At 40.4% G+C, this 9,898-nt stretch overlaps 1 protein-coding gene across 3 annotated transcripts; it reads left to right on the top strand.

Moving 5' to 3' along the window:
* Positions 1 to 1,098: 1,098 nt before the first annotated feature.
* On the top strand, positions 1,099 to 8,287 carry Tceanc (transcription elongation factor A N-terminal and central domain containing). Of its 3 annotated transcripts, none has more exons than XM_042680501.1 (3): positions 1,099 to 1,203; positions 3,339 to 3,435; positions 7,192 to 8,287. In XM_042680501.1, the coding sequence occupies exon 3, from the start codon at positions 7,200 to 7,202 to the stop codon at positions 8,253 to 8,255; it is 1,056 nt and encodes a 351-aa protein (XP_042536435.1). In that variant the 5' UTR covers positions 1,099 to 1,203; positions 3,339 to 3,435; positions 7,192 to 7,199; the 3' UTR covers positions 8,256 to 8,287. The 3 variants fall into 3 exon arrangements, with proteins under 3 accessions (XP_042536435.1, XP_042536433.1, XP_042536434.1); XM_042680499.1 differs by lacking the exon at positions 3,339 to 3,435 and adding an exon at positions 3,811 to 3,938 and having other exon boundaries at positions 1,118 to 1,203; XM_042680500.1 differs by lacking the exons at positions 1,099 to 1,203; positions 3,339 to 3,435 and adding an exon at positions 6,003 to 6,179.
* The last annotated feature ends 1,611 nt before the right edge of the window (positions 8,288 to 9,898 follow it).

The raw sequence follows: 9,898 nt of genomic DNA on the forward strand, positions 1-9,898 counted from the left end.
GCTGTAACTTTTTTTAACGATATAAAATCTAGAAGTGGAAATTAAAGTTACAATAGCTAACTTTACAATAGCTAAAGTTACAATATCCCTGCAATAGCTTGAAGTCTAGAAACAGGAAAAGCAACTCTGACAGCTCCGAGCTAGTTGAGTCCTTACAGCTGGGCCTTGGTGTTCTTCGGTAGAACATAAATAATTTCACAAAACATTGACATTCAGCTAAGGCTACTCTCTAGCAGTGGTAATTCATGACAAAAACAAGACTCCTTTGTAATCCTGTCCTGTTCATAATGGTGGCAAAAACATAGCATTTTCCAAACCACAAAAATGATCAGACACCCCTTATGCTGATCACTATGCATCACTGTCTTCCCTCCCTGGTGCTAAAACTTATCACATGACTCAATCATAGAATCATCCTGCTTTCTGACAGTATCTGGTGCAGAAAAACTGGAGTGGATATTCTGTTTCCTGAAACTTTTCACCAAATTATTCTGGAGTGGGGGAATCAACAAAAAGAGACTGCCACCTTCTCTAGCCCACTGTCACAATTGCAGGCAAACAGTGAGCACAGCTAAGAAGTTCAGGTTACACAGAATTACAGAATGTGTATCACTTTTAGACCAACTGTTGTGTAATAAATATTTATTGGATTAATTAGCTAAGTTTATGTCCACAATAATGTCAATATCAAACTGACCACTGTCTTGAGAGAAAGTTAAAAAGGGTACGTTGAAGAGCAGTTCAACAAACTTGGCTGCTAAGAAATTAAACAAACAAACAAACAAACAAACAAAAAAACCACACACACAAAACCCAGCCAGCCCAGCTAGCATAGTTTCAGGTTAGGCCCAAGCAGCCAGCTTCGCTCCTCCCACTGGAAACTTCAAAGAGTCAGCCCTTAGGTTGCAGATCCTGCTGCGCATTCGCTATTTCCCTGCCACGGTGGACTGGGTCCCACACCCTCGTTCTCTGGTTTCTGGGTTTTGATTGGTTGAGCCTCTGTCATTCAGCCTTGGCAATCGGAAGTTATTTTTTTCTGAGAGCTCCGGAACCGCGTCGGTCCCGCGCCTGCGCATTTCAGCGAGTCTCTTTCTGGGATCTGCGGGGCTTCCGCGTGGTGAAGGGCGAGCCCTTGTTTCCTGTGGAAGCCGGTTCCGGCACTTAGAGGCTTTCTGGCGCGCCCTGGGCCCAGGAGGCCTTAAGGTGCTGTCATCTCATTTTTTCCCTCTCTTCTAGTTGTCAGCGGGGTGGGCAGAACCCGCGGACCGCTGCTGCTGGTTTGTCGGTCACGGTCAGGCTGTGGTCCCCGGAGGGTTAGCTGCGGGCTTTTCTTAGTGCTAGACTCCACCCACCGGAACTCGAACCATTTCCAGACGAGCCTTGAGGCTGCTCCACTCTGCCGCTCACGACTATTAGGGATCATCATAGGGAAGAGCCCTAGTGTAGGATCTGCAACGCCTCATTCTGCCAGAATTTGGCAGCATATCTCTCCCTAGAAGGTGCTCCCCGTGACCTTGGAGAATTGTGTATAGGTGAGGGCCATAATATGCATTTTTGCTCCTTAGGTCTAAAAGAGACCTAAAAATCTATAAACAGATCTAGACTACTGCCAATGCTAATATGCTACCAGCTTGTGGAAATTTCACCATGAACTTTTCTCTTGTACTTCTTAGGATTTAGGCTGTTACTTTAGTGCATGTGTATACACTTTGCTCGTATATAATATGAGTTGATATTTACAAGCTTTGTTATATGCGTTCACTTAGGGCCTATACTTGTGGTACTGTTGAAATTCATATTTATTTTTACTCAGAAACTAGAGCACACTTAGGTGTGCAGCTCAGGATGATCAATATTACTATATGTTTTAGGACTATCTAATAAAGTTCCATAAGGCTTGAGCATTTGAAATGTACTTGTCCAAATAGAGAGGTGCTGTAAACATAAAACAAAAATTTTGAGAATTATATGAAAAAAATTAAAATACAACTTTTTTTTATCAATTGCATTTTGAAATGGCTATTTTTGGAGGCCTTAGAATGTAGGTCAGTGACAGACCTTAGCATGTATGAAGCCCTGGGCTTGATCTCTAACACCACATTTTTTTTTTAAGTAAAGACAGGGCTGGGAAGTTGGCTCAATGGTAGAGTGCTTGCCTCACGTGCATGGGGCCCTGGGTTCGATTCCTCAACACCACAGAAGCAGAAAAAGCGGGAAGTGGTGCTGTGGCTCAAGTGGTAGGGGGCTAGCTTTGAACTGAGGAGCTGAGGGACACCGCCCAGGCCCAGAGTTCATTCCCCACAACCGACAAAAAAGAAAAAAGAAAAGACAATATTTTGGAAATACTGTGTTAAATAATTTTATGTACTTTTATTTTTAATATGCCTTTTAGAAAATTATAAAGCATGTTTGTGTATTGCTTATTATTTCTGAGGGGCCACACTACTCTAGAAAAGGGTCAAGAAACCATGCCTGTGCAAATTCAGTCGGCCTGTTTGTGGAAACAAGCTTTGTCTGAACCAAGTTGTGTCCACTCATTCTTGTATTTTCTATGTCTGCTATTTCTGCTTCAAGAGTTGAAGACTTGAGTAGTTTAGGCAGAGAGTGTATGGCCTGGTTACTGTTTGGCTTTTTATAGAAAATATTGCCAGCCCCTACTCTGGACCAGAACCTGATATGGTGGATATTCTTCAGCTTTTTGTGTGGTTGGCTGGTTTTGTGTTTTGAGATGGTGGCCTAGAGTTCGAGATCCTCCTTCAGCCGCCTGAATGCTGTTGATTACAGAGATATGTCACTACACTTGGAGATACTTTTAAACCTTTTAAACTGTAGACCCACATAATGGTCAGACTTGTTATAAACTTCTTAGCATTTTATAAAAAAACTATCTCCTGAGAGAGATGGGAGAGAACGATGGAAGGGGTGACATAGATCAATATAAATTGTACTTATAAACTGAATTTGAACCCCTTTGTCCAACTACTTAAAAGTAATTTAAAATTTAAAAAACATGTCTCTGGGTGCTGGTGGCTCACACCTGTAATCTGAGCTACTCAGAAGGCTGAGTTCTGAGGATCACAGTTCAAAGCCAGCCCAGTCAGGAAAGTCTGTGAAACTCTTCAATTAATCACCAAAAAGGAGAAAGTGGAAGTGTGGCTCTAGTAGTAAAGCACTATCCTTGATCACAAAAGATCAGAAACAGCCCCCCCGGACCCTGAGTTCAAGCCCTAGTACCAGCACACGTGCATACACACAATACACACACACACACACACACACACACAAAGATATCAATGATCACATTAATCATAGGATGCTTAATTTCCCTCATTTTGTAGGTGGGAAAACGAGCACAGGGATGGCCAGCAAACTTAGCCAATTTGCTGGACACTCCCCTCACTCTGACAACTATACCAGAGTCAGCTCGTCCAAAAGGTTTGTTTGGTTCCCTAGATCTACTTGATTGGCCTACAATGGACCCCATGGTTTATCTCATCTAGTATTTTTGTATGATTTTTTTCTAACTAGAATCAAGATGGGCTTGTTCTTCCAGGGAAGAAGCTGAATACAAGGTCTTGTTTGAAAGGAAATGAAATTTGCAAACAGAGAGGACAGAAAGCATCCAGGATGCTTGTCACTTATTTAACAAAAGGAAATATTGGTTGAATAAATTGTTTGGCAGATTTGTACAGTTGAATAAAATGGGTGACTCTTCCCTTATGTTCTTGGTGGAAAAGCTAACATGTTTTTATTAATGTGGCAAGCACCATGGGAAAAAACACTGTGTGATTATTGGATGTTTCTTAATAGGTTTTCTTTTTTGCAAGATGGAGATGAGCTATACTCATACCTTCGGCTTATTGTGTGGCTTAAAATGACATGATGGTGAATGGTACAGAACTGCTCAATAAATACATATTTCCTTCCCTGGATTTAAGGTAAGGGAGCAAACACCAGAAATTGTATACTCATGACACTTAAAATATGACAATTACCAGGTACAATTTGTGGAGGCTCTCATATGAGATATAGTAGGACTCACCTAGCCAAATCTGAAGTCAGATGGGTTCTCTGTGTTTAGTCCAGAAGCAGAATCTCAGCCTTATTTGGGGGTTAATGACAGCCTATCTGAGAGTCCTACTGTGGCTGAAGACACTATTGCCTGTGTGTGATTTTAATTAGAATCAACTGAAGAACCTAACAATTATCCAAATTCATTCCATCTGGAGTGAGGCCTTAACCTTGTTTGTCTGTTCATTCCTTTCATTTCCTCCAGGTAATACAGACAGGGTTAAAAACCACCGATGATAGTGAGAGGCCAGGCTCAGGTGGCTGCTAGAGCAAATGCACTGAGCTGTGAAACAGAATGCCTATCTGGGGTTGTAAGTAGTCAGGGAGGGAGAGGAGGTGGTACACTTTTCATTATCTAGCCAAGGAGCCTGAGCTCCATCCTAAGAGTGTTAGGGGAACTTCTGAAGAGCTTTACGTGGAAAATGAGGGGATATCTTGCCGAGTTCTGTACAGAGGTCATTCTAACAAAGTGCCATGAGCCAGTGAAGGTAGTAAAGAAGCAATTGCAGCTGGCCAGATGATAACCCAAATAGGGTTTGGTACCCATACTATGTGTTTATTCTAGCAGCCACATTTATTGTAATTATCCACTTTGTGGTCAGTATCCCTTCCACTTGGCTGTCAGTCTCTTCAAGGAAGATGGTCTTTTTAGGATCAGTATCCAGCACATTCTAGCTACATAATAAATATTTGTTGAGTAAACTATGTAGAACTAAAATGACACGCAGCTTATTTTGTCATTTTATGGCAAATCTCAAGATTTTGAGTCCCATTAACTTCTATAGTATGATAAAAGTTTTATAGTCACGTGATTGTCTCACAGGGAAAAGAGAAAGTTTGGCAAAATTTCAATGCTCTTCAAAAGTATGGAGAAGAATAGGAAAAAAGTGTGAGTTCCTCAAAACTTTGAAAGTGGAATTGCCATAAGCTCTAGCAATTGTACTTGTGCACATATACGTAAAAGAATTGAAAACAGACACTCCAAGATATAATTGTACACTTTAGTGGAAGCAACATAAGTAGCCATCAATAGATAAACTGTGGCCCATATACACAGGAGAGTATTATTTAACAATAATAAGGAATGGATTTCTGACACGTGATACAACATGGATGAACCTTTAGGCTGTTATATAGCATGACATAAGCTAGACACAAAAGGACAAATACCATGTGATTATACTTATACCTAGACTAGTCCACTCCATAGGGACAGAAAGCTGAATGGGGGTTGCCAGGGCTAGGGTATGGGGAGTTGTTTAATGAGCACACGAGTTTCCTTTTTGTCAGATGAAAATATAATGGTAAATACTGCTGAACTGCTATATTTTCAAAAGTTAAAAAGGTAAATTTTATGTTTTATGTATTTTATCACAATTAAAATGTTTAAATAAATATGAAGGGGCTGGGAAGGTGGCTCGGTGGTAGAGCACTTGCCTTGTATGCATGAGGGCATGGGTTCGATTCCTCAGCACCACATAGAAAAAAAGAAAAAAGCTGGAAGTGGCGCTGTGGCTCAAGTGGTAGAGTGCTAGCCTTGAGCTGAAGAGATGAGGGACAGTGCCCAGGCCCAGAGTTCAGGCCTCTTGACTGGACACCCCCCCCAAAAAAAAATGAAGAAAAGGCAAATTTAACCAACATATAAAATGAAGAACAATGTGTTTTACGCATTAAATTCTATAGATTTACACAAACAAATCTGAACTGCTGCTTTCATAGCTCTGAAACCCTGAAGTTCACCTTCACAATGCCTTGAGAATTCAGACCTTTGGTTGAGAAATTTGGACCCAAGTCAAATGTCGCATGTCCTGTGAGCAGTCTAGGCCTGGACTCCATTTTATTTTTGTGGTGCTGGGAATGGGGCCTAGCGCTTCACACCAGGAAAGCACTGTACCATTTGGACAACCTTCTTCCTGATTTCTCCAGAAGCACTTCACAGAGAATCCAGGCAGAATATAAACATTGCTTGTTGATGAGGAAACTTTCTAACAAGCAGGCCAGGGCTCAAGTATATTGAGCAGCTTGCAACCTCATCATTGTAACATGATTGTTTGACTTTCCCAGGATCTGAAGCAGATACTTCAGACACAAGTGTTCAACAGTTGAGGGTGTGGTTTTTTTTTTCCTGTGCTATCTTGCTTATTCTTTGTTGAGCCTTTGATTCCTAGCAAGACCACTTTTGCTGTTTTAAAAATGTGGACTTTTTAAAAGTAAAAAGAATTATCTTTAAGTGTTTGTTCTCAGGAATTGGAAAAATGACTTTAAATGAAAACACAAAAGGACTGCCTAGGATTTCTACATGCAAGGCTCTGATTCTTGGTCATCTTTGTGTTATCCCATCAGGGATACATCAGCGAGCACAACTCCCTGAGTTCCAGCCCAAGTACTGGCACACATTCAAAAAAAGTTAATGAAACCAGACTCTGCAGGGACCACTTAGCCCAAAGTTCTATATCATCTGTGTAACTTCTCTATTTTTCCAAAGGCTCCAATTTCAGCACAATGCATCCTGTTGACTTTGGGGGCTCACTAGACCTAGTTCCAGCCGCTTCCCACCACGTGCTATCTCACAATTTCTTTAGATTTCTGAAGACATTTCCCCCCTTTATCTTGTTTTTCCATTCTTTTGAATTCAGAAAATTACCACTTTTAAGATGAAAAAATCAGCAAGTATTTCACACACATAGCTAAATATGAGAAGGAAAATAGCCTGACATTGTTCAGCACTACCATATTGATGCTGACTCAGGCATAATTTAGTGTGCAACATGATCATCAAATTCTGTCCAAATGAATTGACTAATCTGATCTGCAAAGATTGATTTGCACAATTGGAGGTGGAAAAAAATTACAGTGAATCCTCCAGCAAGCCTCTTAATATTCTGCTGAAAGCCTGCAGTGTGTTTTTTTCCCTTGGACTATTGAGAATAAAACTTGAAACTAAACTGTTCCACATTTGTAGATTCCATTTTCTAACATGTCACACCCACTTAGAACACATTGCTTCTTCAGAAAATGTTGTGCACATAGGTAACTAGCAGAAAGAGCTATTTCACTATGCAAGAACTTTAACCAACAAAGGCAAGCTGCAGATAACAGAATGATCTTTTTTCTTTGCAGCTGTAAAGATGTCTGACAAAACCCAGATAGCTGCTAGAGCTTCCCTTATTGAACAACTGATGTCTCAAAGGAATTTTGAGGATCTTGGCAACCACCTTACTGAGCTAGAAATGTTTTATGTGACTAAGGCACATCTCCAAGAGACAGATGTGGTCAGAGCTGTGTATCGAGTCCTCAAAAACTGCCCCTCAGTGGCTTTGAAAAAGAAAGCCAAGTGTTTGCTGTCAAAGTGGAAAGCTCTTTATAAGAATATATACGTTAAACCAAGGGAAAGCCCTAAATCAGTCCATTCGGATGGTAATAAAGAAGAACATGCAGGACTTTCTCAAGACCTGAACCATAAGATCTTAAGTCTCTGTAGTTCTAACTCTCTGCTATCATCTCAAGCAGTTGTAAACTCCACTGCAATAATTGTGCCTGAAAATAGTGCTGCTCAAATGGAAGCTAAAGAAGAACATTTCAGAACTGGTGGCTCTAAATCCATTGGGCAGAAATCAAATGGGTTGCAGGATCCAACAATGTCCATGAGAACTAAATGTGTAGAGCTCCTTTACACAGCTTTAACTAGTTCTTCCACAGATCATCCCAAAGATGATTTGTGGCAAAAATTTGCAAGAGAAATTGAAGAGCATATTTTTGCCCTCTATTCAAAGAACATCAAAAAATACAAAACCTGTGTCAGAAGCAAAGTTGCCAACTTGAAGAACCCCAAAAATGTTCACTTACAACAAAATTTGCTGTCTGGTACCATGTCTGCAAAACAGTTTGCTGAAATGACTGTCATGGAGATGGCAAACCAGGAACTGAAACAGCTCAGGGCTTCCTACACGGAATCCTGTATCCAGGATCATTACCTTCCCCAAGCGATTGATGGCACACAGACAAATAAAATAAAATGCAGACGCTGTGAGAACTACAACTGCAAGGTCACCGTCATTGCCAGAGGAACCCTTTTCCTTCCAAGCTGGGTGCGAAGTTCGAACCCAGATGAAGAGATGATGACTTATGCTATTTGTAATGAATGTGGGGAACAGTGGTACCATAGCAAGTGGGTGTGTTTGTGATCATATATGAATATTTCCTTAACAGATACCCCCAGGCACGCACACACACACACGTGTGTATGTGTGTGTGTGTGTGTGTGTGTGTGTGTCTGTGTCTGTGTCTGTGTGTCTGTGTGTATAAGACCCTTTGTACTTGTTTCTTAAAATCTTATACATGCTATTCTTCAAATAATCTTAAGATTGTTTGCCACAGGAGATACCATCAACACTAAAAGTTATCATTTGGAGAGAGAGGGAGAAGGGAAAGGAAAGAGGAGAGGAGGGAGAATGATAACTATTCCATGTGCTTTGTGACCATTTGTTACCCCACTGTACCCAGATTGGGATTGAGAGTAGCTCAGTATTCTAGAAGCAGGTTGGAAATCCAGGCTCTCAGGCCTGAGCTGCTTTAGTCTTAATGTGCACTTTGAATATCATTACTATAGCAACGGGTTTGTGGTTCTCAGGAATGGCTGCATATTAGAATCTTCTGAGGAGCTTTGAAACTCACTAGTACCAAGGGCCAAGGGTCTCTGGCCTAGAACATTTCAGTCTGAACCTATGGAATAGGTCCCAGGCAAACCTGTTGCTTTTGTCATTACTCAGGCTACTTTTAAGATGTACTCAGAGTTGAGAACTACTCCTAAATAGGCTATCATTTGGTTCTTTCTATATATGTAAGAAATTAGTGTTGTTTGGAAACTTTACAGATGAAGAAACAGGTCTACAGAATTGCAGTGACTTGACTAAGCTACACAACCACAAATAACCCAATTCACACCAATGTCAGATTTTCCTCATCTAAATTCATGAGACTGGCTCAATATTGACATCTGGGAAATATACTCTTCGAATTGTGGAACTAAGTGAATAATGTCTTTAGGCCATAACCTTAGAAGACTAGAACATCAGTCTTTTGTGTTTTTAATTTCCAATGTTTTGTGTGTGTGTGTGTGTGTGAAAATACCATACCGAAGGGTTACAATTACACGGGCAAGGTAATGAGTACATTTCTTATCTAGCATTGTTGCCTCCTTGTTTGTTTCCCCTTCCCATCCCTTCCCATTCTCATCCCCCCCCCATCCTCCCCAGTCAAGGTTGTAAAGTTCATTTTCCATTCTTACTTTATAGGTCTTTTTGAATCATAAAAGTTAGGCTATACTTCATCCTGCAGTTAGATTTTGTTTGGAGACTTCTTGTTTAGTTGAAGGAACTATATTGTTTATCTTTGCACAAGTTCTTTACAAACTCATTTAGACATGTAGTTTCTGATGTTAGAGGTCCTCATGTTCTCAAGGACATGTGTTAGTCTGAAGTTCAAGCTCTATTTCAGTAAAAATAGCATTTATCTGTCAGAGGAAGTACACAGCTTCAGCCTTTGAATCTACCAATATTTATTTACCTAATAATTGAAGAGGAAATTACATCTTTGAGGTCTTTCTTTGCAAGCAGTATTTAACTTATTTCTATAGCTGTTTAAACACAAGAAGCCTTTTATGTGATTATGGCTGCCTTTTCCTTAAAAATAAATCATAGCATGGTCATTGTTGGGGTTTGTTTGTTTTTTAAAACGTTTACTTCTAAGTTACCTACCAACCCGCACATTCTGTGCAGTCTTTTTTTATCCTAACTCACCAATCTTTATTGCTGTCTGGTGCCTTTCC

This window comes from Dipodomys spectabilis, unplaced genomic scaffold (genome assembly GCF_019054845.1).
Source record: "Dipodomys spectabilis isolate Male_0828 unplaced genomic scaffold, ASM1905484v1 ptg000061l, whole genome shotgun sequence".
Lineage (NCBI taxonomy): Eukaryota > Metazoa > Chordata > Mammalia > Rodentia > Heteromyidae > Dipodomys > Dipodomys spectabilis.

Bases quoted from the DNA above. Each gene is read 5' to 3' on its own strand.
- Tceanc (XM_042680501.1), top strand. From the start codon at position 7,200: ATGTCTGACAAAACCCAGATAGCTGCTAGAGCTTCCCTTATTGAACAA.